This window comes from Cyanistes caeruleus, chromosome Z (genome assembly GCF_971803275.1).
Source record: "Cyanistes caeruleus chromosome Z, bCyaCae1.hap1.1, whole genome shotgun sequence".
Classification (NCBI taxonomy): Eukaryota; Metazoa; Chordata; class Aves; order Passeriformes; family Paridae; genus Cyanistes; species Cyanistes caeruleus.
Genome location: NC_141732.1, coordinates 79,309,977 through 79,327,675, shown reverse-complemented (window position 1 = coordinate 79,327,675; position 17,699 = coordinate 79,309,977). Strand labels below are relative to the sequence as shown.

General features: G+C 42.1%; 1 protein-coding gene across 32 annotated transcripts in view; it reads left to right on the top strand.

The window, feature by feature from the left end:
* The window catches only part of PIAS2 (protein inhibitor of activated STAT 2), a 34,430-nt gene extending 17,247 nt beyond the window's left edge, over positions 1-17,183 (top strand). For 3 of the 32 annotated variants that reach the window (XR_015280245.1, XR_015280251.1, XR_015280260.1), the window contains 14 exons: positions 1,053-1,137; positions 1,744-1,794; positions 1,889-1,979; positions 5,288-5,422; positions 7,302-7,407; positions 7,976-8,049; positions 8,899-9,059; positions 9,659-9,792; positions 10,186-10,357; positions 12,546-12,685; positions 13,180-13,238; positions 14,011-14,172; positions 14,507-14,544; positions 15,237-17,183. Coding sequence is in view for 9 of the 32 variants with exons in the window: in XM_023944106.2 (XP_023799874.2) it covers positions 1,053-1,137; positions 1,744-1,794; positions 1,889-1,979; positions 5,288-5,422; positions 7,302-7,407; positions 7,976-8,049; positions 8,899-9,059; positions 9,659-9,792; positions 10,186-10,357; positions 12,546-12,685; positions 14,507-14,544; positions 15,208-15,396 (1,376 nt within the window). In the remaining 23 variants the exon portion in view is untranslated. Of the gene's footprint in view, positions 1-1,052; positions 1,138-1,743; positions 1,795-1,888; positions 1,980-5,287; positions 5,423-7,301; positions 7,408-7,975; positions 8,050-8,898; positions 9,060-9,658; positions 9,793-10,185; positions 10,358-12,545; positions 12,686-13,179; positions 13,239-14,010; positions 14,173-14,506; positions 14,545-15,207 lie in introns of all 32 variants that reach the window. The other 29 variants (XR_015280241.1, XR_002869849.2, XR_015280257.1 and 26 more) reach the window with 10 other exon arrangements.
* The last annotated feature ends 516 nt before the right edge of the window (positions 17,184-17,699 follow it).

Genomic DNA, 17,699 nt, shown 5'->3' with positions numbered 1-17,699 from the left:
CTGATAAGAGAGCACAAGTGTGAGGGTGGTTTAGTTTTAACCCACACCAAATTAAATAACAAAATACTTCAGTGTCTTTTTCACATGTGCTCAAGTATTACTCTTAAAGTATCAAATGTGCTCTGTGGTGTGTGCATACATGCACACTGTAGCTATTTGGAATTCCTTGAGGAACTTGGTGTGTGTTTGTTCCATCTGGGTTCCATTTCATGTTTGCCTCCTTTCTGTGTGATTTTTTTTGGGGTACAAAAACAATTTCCCCTGAATATCACAGTGCACAAGGTAGTCCAGCTCTTCCAGATTTGCCTGGTTCAGTTGTGCTATTTTTGCATTTGTTCTCCCTACTGCTTATTTTAAATTGGACAAGTCTAAACTACCTTTATTTCAGGTCAAAATTTTAAACTTCTCTTCAGTTTTTAAGGAAATAGGGAAGTGACATGTGTCTGCTGTGGACTTTAAATACTAAAATATTGCCAATTCCCATCACTGACAGACAAGTTGGATTCTGATGTGAACATTGTATTTATTAATTTTTTTGTCAGATCCCACTAAAGGGTAACTCCAGACATGAAGTCTAGCTGGCTTCTCTGGCTTTAGAGGTTGTGCTTCCTCCCTTCCTCCCCAAAGATTTAGTTACTTGTAGCTGTGAATTTTCCAGCTGCCCATTAATAACTTCTGATGCACATGTTCTTCCTGTAGTACCTTTCAGTAGTTATCTGCATCTCTGTCGTATTCCTTCTGTCAGGTATCCAGTGAAATATTTTGTTGTGTATTTGTTTGAACCTTCCTCCTTTGGGAGAAAGGATCATAACAGTGTGCCAAGCTGCTTTAGTACTGAAGTGTAACGTGATATTAAATCATCTGAATGTAGTTTAATGAAAGATTTGTTCCATTATTTTTCTGTTAACAGTTACATGCAGTTCAACCACCATTCAAGTATATTCAGTGACTTATGCTTCGTTCCAGGAAAAGCTCAGCTGCAGATCCTGTTTTAATCAATGGCTTTAATCACCATGGTTCAACTTCTTTTGTGTCTTTTTTTCTTCTTCTAGTACAGAGCAGTATTCAGAGGTTCCAGGAGAAGTTTTTTATCTTTGCTTTAACACCTCAGCAGGTCAGAGAAATCTGTATTTCCAGGTAAGAAGTAAGAGTGTGGTACAGTGTAGGTAAACGTCTACAAAATTTCAGGAGAAAGTGTGAGGTTTTGGTTCACCATATGCATCACTCTGCAGCTGCAGAGTGATAGTCCTTACTAAAGTTACTCTTGAGTTTATATCTGTTCTGTTTCCTTCAGGAGCAACTGTGCACAGAATTTGTGTGCATTTTGTGAAAATTATGCCCTGTTAAAGAATTAACAATTACTCGATTCCAGATAATTGTCACTGTTTAGAGAGGTTGGAAGCTTCCCTACATTTCCCCTGGCTGCAGGAATGGAAGCCTGCTTTTCTGTTTTTCCCAGGGCTGATGTAAACTATGAGAATTCATAGGTGCTTTTTCATCCCTGGCAGCATCCTTCTTTATTGTTGCTGTGAACTTTTGAGGGAGGATGCTGATCCCAAAGTTGTGTGTAACTTGGCAGTAGTTAAACAGAAATGTCAATTTTAAGGTGCTCATAGCTCAATAAAACAAAAATAAGGGCAGAGTTTAGTGATGCTGGGGAAGGTGTGTCAGTTTTTTCTCTGTACGGCTGCAATGTGAGTCCTGCTAAGTTTATACTTCTCTTTTTCTTTCTCTTTGTCACAGGGACTTCTTGCCTGGAGGCAGGAGAGATTACACAGTCCAAGTTCAGCTAAGGTATGTTTTGTGTAGTGTTCTCTGAAAACATAATTGCCTGATGGATGTTTGTGGGGACACTTAAAAATGATGCTTTCTCTTTCTGTGGATACAGGCTATGCCTAGCAGAGACAAGCTGCCCTCAAGAGGATAATTATCCTAATAGTTTGTGCATTAAAGTAAATGGGAAGCTGTTTCCATTGCCAGTAAGTATGTATGTATGTATGTATTTGTGGCTTCTTGGTGACTTGTGGAGCATGTTCAGCTGTTTTTTTCCTGTAGTGTTAGCTTGCAAAAACAGTCAAGCTGTTTGTTATCACTCAGATTTCTCTAATGTTGGGCATGGAGTTTGTACATTTGCTGTGTGAGATAGCCATTACTGCTGTTAATCATATTACAACCATTGCACGGACTTAATGTGATTAAGCCCCCTATAGCAAACCTTGTGTTTTGCTGTTAACATAACTAAATAATTCAAAAACAATCCAGTGTCTGCATGGAGAATGCTCCTCACAGGTGCTCAGACTGAGTTTGAAAGTGGTAGTCCTCACTGTGTGGGCTGCCTTGTATTTGTGATAGGCTCGAGTTCCTTCTTGTCCTGAGGGAATGGCATCAGCCTCTTGAGTGCCACTTGTGCACTGCCCTCTCTGCATCTGTCTGGTTAGGGCACGATTTGTTGTGGGGCTGAAGAACAGACAGGTTTTAGGGTTCCTAGCATGTGCTGATACTGTAACAGGACACTGCTGGCAGTCACTCTTCAGGGGTGTCTGACCTTGCAAAAATTAGTACAAAGTCACGGGGTCATCTGGAGGCTTTCCACAGAAAGGGGAAAAGCTCTCTCATCCTCAAAATATCTCTGGAATGGCTTTCTCTCTTTTTTCTTTCAGTAGAACAGAGAGAAGCTCTTGCATAGCCCATTCAGAAATACTTCTTGGGGCTATAAAGGGTAGAAAAAGTCATAGAATAGAGTTTTTTTTCAGTAGTGGATTTGGAAAGATGCTGTGTGGAGAGAGAAGGTGTGAAACCTCTTTTTCAGAATGTTTTTAACCACCTTGGTGTGTCAAATGTATTGTCCTGTACTCTCCCTCCTCCCATATGCAGCTGTGACTGCTTTTTTTTTTTTTTTGCCTCTACTCAGCTTAAATGAGACTTCTTAGATTCTTTTCCTCCTACTTGAGTCTTCAGTTTATAAAAGGGTTTCTTTCTCGTGTTTTCTGCAAATGCTGGTTACATTCTGTGTAATAACTTCGAGTGTTTTCTCTTCTGCAGATTGTCTTTTAGCAGCCAGCAAAAAAGAATTTGGTCTGATGTCATCTTATGGACATCAGTGTCAGCTCATTCTCAGTCTTGTTAAATAGATTGCACCCTGCTGTGCTCTCCATTTTGTGCCTAACGTGTCACAGTTGTAGCAGAAACTACAGCTAATCTTGGATTATTACTTACCTTTAGACCTAAATCCTCTAGGTTCTTCTTGAACATAAGGTGATTTTTTTAATCTGTTCAGCTGAACTTTAGGTGAGAAAGTGAGTAAATCACTATGGTCTTGGCAACTTGCCTTCCCCTCCTCATTCACTATGAGCTGAATGACAAATAGAGTCTCAGTCTGAGTGCTTCTGCAGACTTTTTTTTGTTGGTTTGGTCTCTCTGCATCATCTGGCATTTCCTTTCTGTTGCAGGAGGCATAAGGTAACTCCTTTGTTTCAAAGACCGTGATTATCCATTGCAGTAATGTTAGGTGATTAACCAGTGATGCCAGCTTCTGTTGCCCGCTTGCACAGTTCATAAGCAAACTTCTGTCTTTGCCTGGTAGGATAGTTCATGCCTCTGCAAAAGTCTGTAAATTATTCTGGGTCATCTCCTTGCCTGCAATCATAACCAGAAGCTTCAGAGAAATGCTGTCTGTCTGCCAGTACTGCACTGGGTTGTGCTCATGTTTGCACCATGTTTCCTTGTATTCTGCATCTGTGCCACTGGAAAAAGCCAGATAAATGAGCAATTATACTTTCTCTTGACTTGAATTTCCTTGCTGTAGCAGATGATACATGCCTTGAGTAGTGTGGTTCTTTGAAGAACTTTGCAGGACTTCAAGGTCCAAATAATATTGCCAGTTTCTTGCCACTACAGTTGGCAGCCAGCCTAAACACTGCGTGACCATGGTGGCTGGGAGGCAAGCAGAATGCTCCTAGAGGGACAGGAAGGGAAGGTTCCAAATTGTTGTAGGAGTATGAGAGCGAATCTGTTCTCAAGAAAAAGCTCTGTGGAAGAAAACACTACAAGCTTCACTGAAATGAGGCATGTGCACTGCAGAATCTCTGTCTGAAAAAAATATAAAAATTGGGAAATTCAAGGGAACTTGCATTCACTCTCTTCTGAAATCATTCATTTAAGTGTGAAGTTGTCACCAGTTCCCATATGTCCGCTGCCTCTGTGTTCTGGGATAAAGCCCTTGCAGCATACTGGGCTAGTGAGTGGAAGAGGCTGTTTATATATATATATATATATTTAATGATTTTATTTCCAGACTCAGCATCTTATGAAGTAACTCCTTTCCCAAGCACTAGGTTGTGCACATGTGTGTGTTTCTCTGGTTAAAGAAATAAGTTTTTTTTTTCTCAACATATCCTTTCTGGATAAGTTTTTGTTTGAAGCAAAGCTCTCTGGAAATGCATCAGTAAGGTCTGTTCAAGAGGCTGAGCTGCATCTTGCTGGCATCCTTCAGGTGCAAGATGAGTTTGAGATGAGTGACTGCAGGCAGGCTGTGAGCTCAGAGCAGGGATTCTCAGGGTAGCTGTGGCAGACTGGCTTGTTTTTACCGTGACAGATGCAGGGCAAGAGGAATAAGCTGCAGGCTTATTGCATGATGAGAGCATTGGAACTGGATGATCTTTAAGGTCACTTCCAACCCAAACCATTCTAATTCTGTGATCTCCTAAATACACAGCTGGTACTCCATGTGCAGTCCTTCTTCAGGGACCTTGGCAGAGGACAGGTGACACCTGTTGCTAATGGGGCCAGGTGTAGTTGATACAAGGCAGATTAGTCACTGAGGAGATGTGGAGCTCTTGGAACAAGGTGTAATTGTTTCTTAATCAGTGAAGTGTTTTCACTGTGTGAAACACTCCTAAGTCTTCATTACTTGCTCTGTTTGTCACTAAGGCTTTGACCTTGTGATGTTTCACTCTGTTCCAGTAGGGCATGGGGGGAAGAGGACAAAGCATCCACATGACCTTTTACTCTTCCAGTGAACTTACCTGGACCCAAACTATGTTCTCTTTCAGCTTTCCAACACTTCTGTAAACCCTTTTAAAGCAACAAATGCCTTATAACTGTGTTTGACTTAGGGTGATCTACTATGAAAGACTGATGTTTCTCAGAATAAATGCTGAATTTGCTCTCTGGCCTCTGAGTTTGCCTGCTTCTCATAGATCTGTTTAAAACTAACAAGTATGTGTCAGCAGTTTCAGAGTACAGTGGGGAGATTGGGTAACACATCTATTGTCCTTTTTTTCCACAGGGATATGCTCCACCACCAAAAAATGGAATTGAACAGAAGCGACCTGGGCGTCCCCTGAATATTACATCTCTGGTTAGGCTGTCATCAGCAGTGCCAAACCAGATTTCCATCTCCTGGGCTTCTGAAATTGGAAAGGTAATTTACATGTTTTGTAGGATGTGGGAAGTGATCTAAATAACCTGTTGGAGCATTCCTGCTCCCCTGCTGCCTAACGTGGTTGGAAAGTGTTTCATGTTAGATGGCTGAACTTATTGCCAGGAAACAAAGTTTGATCTAGAACTGTGGTAGTTTGCAGTAACACATGTGAGATTCACATACAGATGGAAAAGTCTGCTTTTAGAGTTTGCCTGAAATGCATGTCAAAAATAACAAAGTCTTTTTGTGATGTGAATAGTAAATCCCCCTGTAGATTTATTAAGGAAAGAAGAGTGCAAGGAATTTTTAACTTCATCCTAGGTTTAAATAACTAATATAGAGCTTTTTCAGCTGTTGTCAAGTTAAGAACTATTTATTCCTTATCTGTGACTGGTCGTGTAAATTCTGGATGCAGTTATCGAAGTAGTTTTCTCTACCAGCTTTTATTCAAAATCAAATTATCTGGACTGAAAATATCATATATTTCAAAGAGACTTCAGTATAAGCTTTTACATTAAAATTTTAAAAAGAAGTGGGATTGAAAATTAATGTTCAGAAAATAAATGAAGGGCAGTGCTGACATCAAAGGATGATTTTTCTAGAACAGGGATGGAGACTAAGATCTGAGCCATTGCTTCCCAGTCAAAGCACAGAATCTTAAAATGGTTCCAGTCCTGTGTGTGGTCTTGGCCTCTCATGCTGATGCCTGTTAGCTTTCCTCCCTGTATTGCCAAAATATACTCTGATGGAAGCAGATGACTCGGAATGCTTGGACATCCTCCCCTTGCCCTGAGAGGTGAAGTGAGTTCGTGGCTTAGTGCTGGTGCCAGAATCCACTGCTTTTCATCCTCAAAGTGAGACCCTGGGGAACAGCACAGGGTCTCATAAGGACTTGTTGGTGTGGACTGGGCTGATACTTGGAGGGCTGCTGAGCCCAAGGGGATATAAACCCCTCAGTGCTGGGCAGACTTGAGCCTGTAGAATCCTTTCTGTGAGGCAACAGGTGGCCATTCTTCAGAGAAAAAAAACAAAAATCTGGGTTTCTTAGTGTTTTTGTGTGCAACTAGAACGCTTTCTCTGGTTTTGCTATAGGTGGTAAAGGGGGAGCAGGGCTGTAGGAGTTGTTTGAAGTTTCTGTGCAGTCCCCAGGCAGTGCAGGAGCCATAGGATGGTGGCTGGCAGGCAGTGGAAATAAGAGGTCACAGGTTGTTCTTGTAACATGGATGAAACCATTATTATCCTGCAGCACTGGGGCTTGCAGACTTTTCATTAGTGACCTAGAAGAGGGAGTGAACACTGAACAAAAGAAGCTGACAAGTGGTGTGAGTTAAGGAGGAGTAGAAAATGCTGGGGAACGGGGCCAGGCTCAGCAGAAAGGACATGGTGTAACAAGGCTGGGCTTAGAAGGACAGAACAAGCTAAAGAAAAGGTACAAAGAAACTGGGGCGACTCTGTACCGTCTGAAGCTGTTGTTTGTACCATAAAGACCATTTATCTTTTGTCAGGTGATTCTTTGAGCTGACACTGGAAAAAAGGGGAAGATTAAGGAGACAGAATGTGAGAAATGCTTAAAAGACTACATGTATGAAATGTCACATATGAACCTTCTGGGAGAAGAGCTCAGTCTGTCTCTTGGTTGTGGAATTACCTTTTAATTCAGTCATAAGTGGAGAAGGATGATTAGACCTGATTGGCCAGACAATTCTGACAGTGTTGGACTTCCACAGAATTGAAGTTGTCTGTCAATGATCTTAATAATGATTAAGCAGAAAGTCACATTTTTGTTTTTACTGTATGCTACAACTAGTATAGTCATCTTTTGTTATAGTGGGAGTACTGTATGAAATCAATATTTAATCATTAATCCTTCTTTTTGTAGAATTACTCCATGTCTGTGTATCTGGTTCGCCAGCTCACCTCAGCTATGCTTTTGCAGAGGTTAAAAATGAAAGGTATCAGAAACCCTGATCATTCCAGAGCACTAAGTAAGTAATTAACTTGCCTCTCTGTACTTTTGGGGGGTGGTTAGTGGCTCTTTAAATCTAGAACTGGTAATACAGAAGAAATTTGCTGTATTTTGAGAATGAAGTCTGTGTCCAGGGTTTCACGGGTTCTCTTGGTTGTTGGTGAGGCATCACACTCTTTTTCAGTGAGGGTTTTTAGGGACCATGCTCAGACATCCCATCTGAAATGTAGTTATGGGAATGCCACAAGCACCTCTTAGTGTGCTGGGCTGTGAGATGCTGCTGGATGTCCTGAGTTCTCTTCACTTGTACCTCACTCACTCATAATGGTTTATTTGGTCTCTTGACATGCTGGATTGAGTTTGCTCTGTGTGGGTGTTACTGCATCTGCAGTCAAACATCACAACATCTGATAATGTGATGCAGTTTGCCAGTTGCTTGTAAGTAGTGAAATTATTGTTGTTTATGAACTAGTTTCCTAGATTCATTTGTTTAGAGACAGCTGAAAGAAAAGTGCATGAATTGCTGAATTAAGGTTAGCATTTGAAATAATGACCTCTATGTATAACTTCTTTATTTATTTTAATAGTTAAAGAAAAACTAACTGCAGATCCTGATAGTGAGATTGCCACAACCAGTCTGCGAGTCTCTCTGATGTGTCCTGTAAGTATGGCTAGAAATTTCCAGATAACAGATTCATATTTTCATCTGTAGCGCAGAATCAGGCTGCTTTTCAAAGGCCTTGCTTTAGAAACCTCTCTGGTTTTACATTTTATTAACAAGCCAAGATAAAATAGTGGGGAGAGGGGTGCATCTACAAGCAACTGATCATAGCAGCAATAACCCAGCTGTGATTTAGGACTGAATGCCTCAGCTGTGATGCACTGAGTCAAGCTTCTGCTTATGTGCATTGAGGCCTTCAGAACGATTAATCTCTTATACTGAGGTACTGAGCCTAATCAGAAAGGCTGACAGAATAATTAAAGGATGGAGTGATAATTAAAACCTCTTATCCTCCTCATCTTGGTGGCTTTGCCTGTATTGTAGATACAGTAGCAAATGAAAAAAAAAAAAGGTGATCACTTTATAACAAGCTAGTGCTGCTGTGGGGGTTCTCTTCCTAGGTAGAAATTGGTCATTCTAAATGTAACTGGTATCTGGAGCTCAGGAAAACATCTCAAATATTGGGTTAAAAGAAAATTATAGAAGCGGGTACTTCAGTAGATTGTTTAATAAAATTGAAATCCTGTAAATAACATTGTTATAGGTCCATTAGAAGTGTTTCTGACTGTTCTCAGTGTGGTGAAGCCTTGGAGCAGGGCTTAATTTTTCATTTAGGAGCACTGTGTGGGTGCTGTGATGAGGTGGATTTACTTGCAGCAGCCTTAGCCCCAGGCACTTCTGTAATGAGCAGGAAGAGTTGTTTCACCAAATGCCTCTGGATTCATTGATAACCATTCAGCCTGTTTCTTGGTCTTCTGTTCTGACACCCTTTGAATGCATCTTTTGCAGCTGGGAAAAATGAGACTGACAATCCCATGCCGGGCTGTGACTTGCACACACCTGCAATGTTTCGATGCTGCTCTTTATCTTCAAATGAATGAGAAGAAGCCTACCTGGATCTGCCCTGTCTGTGACAAAAAGGCAGCGTACGAGAGCCTGATACTGGACGGGTGAGAGACTGGCTTTGCAGATTACACAGAGTTACTTAAGACTTTTTATTATGTATTCAGTAGCTACTTTTGTGACTTGAGGTTTAGCCATTTCATACTGTTTTTTGTCAAAATACTTCAGACTGGAGGAACCATTAGACCCCATTAGTTTCTCTTCCCATAATGAATTATGTAAGTTACCTCCTAACTGCACCATCAAATTCTTGAGTCTCAGAGTATTTCCCTCTGGAGAAATATAAGTGCAACATCTAAGGATAGATCTTCCTTTTACACATCTCTGTCCCTGAAAGGTGTTAACTTCAAAATGTAATTTCTAACTCATAACAATTGTCTAACTTGGTTCCAAGGATAATGGTTTCTGCTTCAGTATGGAAATCTGTGCACTGCAGTAGTGTTGGAGTTGAGCTATGGCTGGGTTGGGATAACCTTGCTTTCTGATATCTACAAAGGCTGTAATTACATTCTTTCAGGTGAAGAGGAACTAGGGGGAGAGGAGACACAGTGGGTAGAAGTGGACATAATTACCTTTTTCTCTGTGTCTCATTTTCACTTAGAATAAAAATGTCACTTAGAATCAAAATTGAAACTTTATTTTTCAGCCTCTTTATGGAAATCCTTAATGAATGTTCTGATGTGGATGAGATCAAATTCCAGGAAGATGGCTCCTGGTGCCCCATGAGGCCAAAGAAGGAAGCTGTGAAAGTGTCAAGTCCACAGTGCACCAAAATAGAAAGTATGTACATCTGGGTACTGGTTGCAAACCAGCGAAGTTTGTTTTGTGGAGGGCTTACTACTTCTAACCTTCTTGTAATGTGAACTGGGAAAGAAAGGGTTGTGTCTCTAAGAGTGCATTTTTGGTCTTTGTCTTTGCTCTTTATAATAATTTAAAAAATGAAAGGTTGCTTTTGTTTTACATCCTTAAAATGGTAAGTGAAAACAAAACTTTGTTCTTGAATACTCTCAATGTGACAAGGAAGAATCACAAAGCAGGTACTGGGGCATAACATACTTTGTAATGGCCAGGAGGGTGATCTATTATACAGGATCTGAGTTCCTGGTTCTCTTGCAAATAGAAACTGCTGATGTCACCAGCTTTTGGAGAACAATGTTTTGTTTTCTTCTTCAGGTTCCAGTGTTGTTAGCAAACCATGTTCCGTGACAGTGGCAAGTGAGGTAAACAAGAAGAAGGTTGATGTTATCGACTTGACAGTAGAAAGCTCTTCTGATGAAGAAGAAGATCCTCCAGCCAAAAGGAAGTGCATATTTATGTCTGAAATACACGGAAGCCCAACCAAAGGGTTTGTCAATTTTAAAGTTAGTTGTTATTCTGTAGTGTCTCAGCTAAACTGATGTGTAGAGAAATGAACTTGGAATCCAGCTCTACGCTTGCAGAGAAGAATGTGTAGGCCTCTCCTGTAGAAGGTTGTATTGACACAGTAACTTTGTAGAGGTAAAACACTATTAAATAGATTTACACCTCACAAAAGACTTGCACTGATTGTTGCTGTGTTTGCAGGGACATTTTTCCAAAGAAAAGGAAGCCGACTAAGCTAGTGGGCAGTGTTCTCCTGAGAAAGTAGATTGTGCCAAGTGGAGGAACTTTATGCATTCTTGCTGAGTTAGTGTCGTCTTAAAGGCTTTTCTCTTGATGTCTTCTGTATCCTCTATCTAATCTGCTCTGGTGCCCAGGGAACAAGGCTGTGTTGTGTGTTTCATCCATCCTGTCAGTCTTGGAAGGGATCCACTTTGCTGTTTTGAATCAGAATGAGCTTTTCCTCCATCTTTCTGTGAAATTCTGCAATGTCTTGGATGCTGTTGTTGGCTGTGGTCATCAGTCAGTCCTGCACCTTGATTAGTACAACCAGCAACTTCCCAAGTCCTCTGGCAACTCCCTCATCTTTGTAGTCAGGCCTGACTTCAGCACCAGGCTTGACCAGCTTCTCTGCTGCTGTGCCACCTTCTGTCTGTCCTGATGTGTGTACCCCAGCTTGGGTGCTGCTTGCAGCTCCCGTGATGTTCCTGCTCTTGGCCCTTGGGGCACCCCAGATCTGCAGGGAGTGAGGCCACTGGTCAGGCTCACAGCACTCACTGCTCCAAGTTCAGCTTTTAGTAATGGCTCATCAGTTAGTGTTGCTGCCTGCATGAGGTGTGTGTTTGTGTCTCTCTGTGTAGTGGCTTATGACTTGTACTAAAACAATAATAATAATAAACCAAATCCCCTTCTGTTTTGAAGGTTCCCCTTCTGTTTCAGAAGTAATGAGCAGGTGTGGTGAGTCTCTAGTCCACAGGAATGTCTGTGTGATCCTTGGTGAGCAAGTAGTTGGTCATCTTCAACCATTTTCAGCAGTGATACTGCAATGCTGTTGCTTTTTTGTGAGGATTATGGAAGAGTCCTCCTGCAAGAGACTCTTCCTCACTTTTACAAGAAAGTGTAGCTACAAATACATCTCTTAATGAAGTTTCAGAAGGCACCAGGACTTTCTTCTATGCTCCTATGTTTGAGATGGCTACCTGCAACTGTAATTGTAGGAGGACTGACTTCTTTTCTCCCTATGACCCATGTGTTTTCCTTGTTTTTTGGGTATGGATATGGCATATTTTTGTTCTTCAAAGCCAGGCTTTTGGGGTATTGCTTATCTCTTTTAAACAGTGTTGTCTGAGTGCTAGTTTTGGAAAAGCTGGGGTGTCTTCTAGAGGCAGCAACAATGTAGGCTGAACAATGAGAGCTGCCTGAGAAGGGAGGTTCTGGAATCCAAGCTCCTGACATCAGAATAGGTTAACAGGTAGGAGTGTAGGAAGGAAGATAAGTGGATAACACTGGGGGCTGAGGGAGTGATGTTCTGGGAGCAGAATTCTGTGTGTTTCCACCTGATTTGGAGTTCATGAACTGTTTTATGCACATGGCTGGTGCCAGGGCTGTGGTGGTGTTTGTAACAATGCAACCAAGATGTCAGGCAGCATGAGGGGAAGCAGAAGGGTTGTAGCATGCTCCTTGAGGGCTGAACTGGAGGCTGTGAGGAAAGACAGGCTTATATTTAATTCCCACCTCTGTAATCTGTGTCATCCTGTGAGGCAGGATAATGGTCAGTTGTGCCCTTGGTGTAACAAGTGGGCACTGAGCAGCAGTTCTGTGGAGAAGTTAAACAGAGTGCTCGCCTTCTGGCTCTGGTCACCTGCCCATCCCTCTGGGTGCTCACAGACACCCATTTCTGTCTTTGACTGTTGCCAATGACTCCAGCACTGTACTTTGTTTTAATGCCAAATTGCTCTTATGTCACAGCTGCTGTTGAGAGCCAAGATACGGTCATGTTATTATGAAGACTGTTATGAAAAAAGAAATTAGAGTGGAGTACTGTGTAGTGAGTAGCCATGCTACAGTTGTGTTGTCGCACGGTGACTTGTGAATGAGAGTGCACAGCAGTGCATGGTTTCCCTTGTGCAACTAACAGCCAGGTTGTTTGTAATCTCCCATGCTGTTTGAAACAGGGTTCTCATGTATCAGCCATCTACTGCCAGAGTGCCCAGCGTGACAACGGTCGATGCTGCTGCTATTCCTCCTTCATTAACAGACTACCCAGTACCATTCCATCATCCACCAATATCCAGTATTTCATCAGACTTGCCAGGTAGGTGCTGGTTGTTTTTTGTGTATGTGTTCTGACAGCAGTATTAATTTATGGGGTGGGTAGAAATTGGAAGAATTGATTAACTCCGTTTTGTTTTTTTTTTTAATGGAACAAGTCTATATGCAGTATGGCACTGATGTGGTGTCTAGACAAGCCTAGTGCAGGCTGTCTGCCCATTTTCAGATTGCTTTTTGCAACAGTGATGTGACAAACACTGCTTTTGGGGTACAAACTGGCACGTGAGCACGGCAGCCAGAAGCTGCTCTTGCCATGCTCAGCCAGACTGTGTAAACATCTGGTAGTTACGTGTTGTAGAAGTGAGGGAGAGTAGTTGCTTGTTTTAGTTACTAGAGGTGTGAGGGTGCTGACTGATCCCAGCCTTCAGTGTAGTTACTCTGCTAGCTGATTGTAGTGGTGCTCTGTCTAGACTGTATGAAAAAGGTTAAGGTGAGCTACAATCTGTGAGCTGACCTCTATTGACTTTCTTTACCTAGACATACCCTAAATGCCTATGATGTATTCTTCAACACTGCTGCTAAATATCAGACAAAAGGTGGGGATACTGATTGTTTTCTATCCTGGCTCCTTGAAAAGAACACTGTGTATAGGGACTCTGGGGGTTCTCTTGGCCGGCTGTAACAAACCCAGAGCCCAGGAAGTGGTGACTTGTGGTGACAGGTGTCACTTTGGCCTCCTGTACTTCCCCTTTCCCTGCTCCATTGCCTGTCTCCATTCCTTCCCTGCAACATCTCTGGGTTTTTTCCTCTTCTTTCAGCACCAGTTTGGCAATGAGATGGATATCATTCCCCTTGTTTCTCTGTCCATTTTGGCTCCCTTACTGCTCCCTCCCTCCACTTCTCCCTTGTTAAGAAATCAGTTGTCTTCCCAAATTGCGTAGGAGAATTAAGCTGAGAGAACAGAAGTCTAAAACTGTTGTCCAGCTCTTACAAACTGAAGTTCTAGAACTTGAACCAACAAAAGAAGCTGTCAGTTCTGTAAATGCAACTGACCTTTAAAATCTCCTTCAAAATTTTTCTCTAATGGAGAAGAGGAGGAGAGATGTCCTGGGCGAGAAGAGATTTGGAGGTGAGGGGAGAGGGAGGGAGTATATCATTTCTTTCTGTTGGCATAGCAAACACAAGGCCAATATTTAGAAAAAAAAAAAAAAGTGGTAATTTCTCATTGGTTTCATAATTCTAAACATCTTGCCCTAAATGCTTACACACTAATGGTGTTTTAAGATGGACACTAGTTGTCAGTGCTCTTGGAGGATATACATTGAACTACTTGTAGTTTCCTCTTCTTCATTCCTTTTATTTGTCTAGACACAAAACGGGGATGATATTAGAAATGTTTCCTTATTGGCTGCCCGTGGGTGGAGGAAGAGACCTGCTGCTTGTTTTTGGACTTGTGCATGTTGTGACTTTACTTCATTCCAGCATCTTTAATGTGATGACACTCTTCATGTCCCAGTTTGGCCGAGTCAGGTACAATATGCAGTGAAACTTGCATTAATGAACCAACAGCTCCAAATGGCAACCTCCATCTAAGCAACCACATTGAACCACCCTGCAATATTCAGTGAATAATACATCATTATGTCATCCTCATTCTTAAAAAGAGCCACTTGTACTAGATAACTCGTTTTGCTGCTGCCTGAAGTAGTCGTTGAGAGTGGTGTCACAGTGGTATATTTCATTTAGAAACTCTGTATGAATTGCAAAATCTGTTCTACAACCACAACAAAAAAAAAATCCTTAAATTTGTTGTGTGTGAATAAAAGAGAGATGTGTCTATTTATCATCCTTTTCTTCTTCCTAGGTCTGGATTTTCTTTCGCTAATCCCAGTTGATTCACAGGTATGTTTCTGATCTGTTGTGGGTTTAATTTTCAAGTCTGGTTTTTGTGATGTTGTGCTCCAATAATTATCAGGGTGCCATCATCCGAACTGCATTTGCAGTTCACTTGCTTAGACCTGAACAAAGACTGGGAAAAGCTAGCAGGTGCTGGTAATGAAGATGCATTAAAGGGGATTCAGTTTAGCCTTTGTGTGATGAATCCAGGCCTGGAAACTCATTCTTGATAATAGTTTGCCTTTTTAAAGTAAATATGTGCTCAGCACTAACTTGAATATACTCAGAATGTATTTGAGTCCCTGGCACATGCTGCACAGAGCAGCCCCATCCCTGGATTTGTCCAGTTTGGATGGAGCTTGCAGTAACCTGGGATAGTGGAAGGTAACCCTGCCCAACGGCAAGGAGTGGGATGAGATGAGCTTTAAGGTCCCTTCTAACCCAAACCATTCTGGAGAGCAAAAAGGGGAAGGTGAAGGGAGGAGGTTTGTGGCTGCCATCCCCAGTTGGTCACTGATTTGCAGAACTCTGGTTCTCGATGTGCCCGCCTCACCGAGGTCCCGCTAGGAACGTGTGTCTGGTGCTTGTTGTGTGTGGGGAAGATGTATCTTCAGAGCATACATTGCCCTCGTGCAGTTAGTCTCTTCACTCTTCATTGTTTGTTTCAAGCAGTACTGTCCTCCTATGTTTTTGGATAGTCTCACCTCAACCTTAACAAGCAGCACGCCTGGCAGCATCATCACCTCCACCAGCCACCACGAGAGCAGCACGCACGTTAGCTCCTCGGGCCGGGCCGAGGCCGGCGTCATCACCAGCAGCGGCGGCGGCAGCGCGCCCGACATCATCTCCCTGGACTGACCCTCGGGGCAGCACGGGACCCCGCAGGCATTGCACACAGCTGCTGCTGCTCCTCCTCCTTCCCCCCCTCCCCGGAATTACAGCACCTCGGAGCTCACGCTGATATTTATTGGAAGGATTTGCCTCCTGGGAGAGTGGGGTGAATTTTGTTGATGCTAGGAAGAGAAGCGATAGGATGATTTTTGGTTGGGCTTTTTTTTTTTTTTTCTCTTTCCCCTGCTTGTTGAATAGCTGGTATAGAAGAGGCCCTTTTGACAATACATGTTTATGTTATAGGTTTGTTCTGGGGATACTGACTTTCTGTTTTGTGGATTCCATAAGTGGTTTCTAATTCTGTTGTAAAAAACAGCAATAATGTAAAAACAAATGAGTTTTTTTTAAAATAAAGAAAAGCACTTACTCGCTCTAGGACAGCAATTAGGACAAAGGTGCAGAAGTGTAAGAATTAGTAAATTTTTAATATTTTCACTGGGGCCTGTAATAAGCTTCATTAAGAGAATGAAGTTTTGAAATAGCCATGATATGTTCTATGTCTTGTTCCCCACCTCCCCCTTACCTGGGGACATACAGGAAGCCTCTATAAATGGAGTTGATGGGGTTCTTTTTTTCCTGGTTTCATGTTTTTTGCAAATGCAACAAGAGCCTAAGCTGTGACCTCTTCTTTTTTATGTTTTTTGAGCTAGGAAGGGGACAGACTATCTATGCAAACCCTTCATCACACAGTCTCTGTGCTGCCATGTTATAATTGGGACACCTTGCCACCACCAAAAAACTCCCAGTATACAGTTGAGTGTACAGCTGCTTTCTGTGGCAGCAATAAGAGGTTGAAATAGGAATGACTTTCTCCAGTGCAGGAGTATTTTCTAGGATTTCCTTATTACGGTTTCTTTCTCTGCAGCAGCTGCTGTATTCCACGTGGACTGTGAGGGAGGCTTGGCTTTTTAGGAGATAGAAGCCATAGCTTCGCAGTGTCCCCACATAATTTTGAATTGTGTGTTTAGGGCTTAATGATGCTTTGCCCCGCATTTCCTGGCCTCCCGATTGTTGCTTTTCTACTTCAAAGGGAACAACTACTCCCTGTTTTACTCCTCTAATGACCGTGCTGCTTTGTTTGTGTGTATGCAGTGTCTGCCCACACACCTGGGGATAACCTCAGCAGTACTGTATGTGGAAGAGGATACAGACTAGGAAAACCAAGTCATTTCCATGGAGCTGGAATAATGGTATTGTCTATGTATGCTGAAATAACAGCTTTTCCAAGTGTTGTGTTTCTGTTTAGTAAATGTATTTGAGATTATTCCTTCCCTAATGACCAGATCTTACTTTTTTTGCTAATTTCATGTTCCTTTTTTCTTACCTCTTTAGTTGGATGTCTGGTGCTTTTTGCCTTCCAGTACTGTTACAGTATTTGAACCAAGTACATGGATGAGAAATATTGAAACAGGATGTTTTGTAACTTTTGTCTGCCCTGTACCCCTATCTTTAATGCTGCATTACTGTTCTCTATTGCCTTTTTTGTATGATTTTTCACAGCAGTCTCGAGTTCACATGTTGGTCTTAATAGTGCACCCAATCTTTTCTTTTTTCTTATCTGTTTAATATTTTGTACCTGTTAAGTATCAGTTGTTTAGCATGATTTATTTCCAATAAAACCATGCTTTTCATGAAGTTTTTCCTGATGGCCTGCGGCAGATCAGTGCTTTCTGCATCACCATTGCACGTCGACTTATAAGTAGAGTGTGGAAAGAGGTTCCAAGAGTAATTCTGAATAAAGGATTTAAAACTGGTCTCTGCTGAAGATGCTGTTTGTGCTCTTAACGTCAAACTCGAGTGTGGCTGAACTGGGCTGAGGGGATGTGAACACCCCATGTGTACATCAGAAAAGTGAAGTAAGGACAAGTGTCCGTAGGATGTGCTCTAATCCACTCAGAGTGTAATAAAATACAGCTGCAATTTTGTAAAATGCAGCTGTAATTTTGTAAATTACAGTGTCCCATGTTCCAGGCAGTAATTGGGGCTAAGGTAGGATTGTGTTCTTCAGCTGTTGTGGGCAGAGCCTGCATTTAACTTCAAACCTTCCAGAGCCATGACAGCAGCAGTGCAAGTTGAAGACATCTGAGCCTAAATTGTCACAGGCTGCTGTGTGAGTGCTTTTCCTGCAGTGCCAGAAATGCAAGGCTTGTGCAACCCCTGAATCCTATAACTCTGCTGAGGATGAGGGTGTACCAAGGGGTCAGAGCAGTGCAGTGCCCCCTTCCACCCTCTTGCTTCCATAAGAGAGCAAGTTATGGGATGGGTGGGGA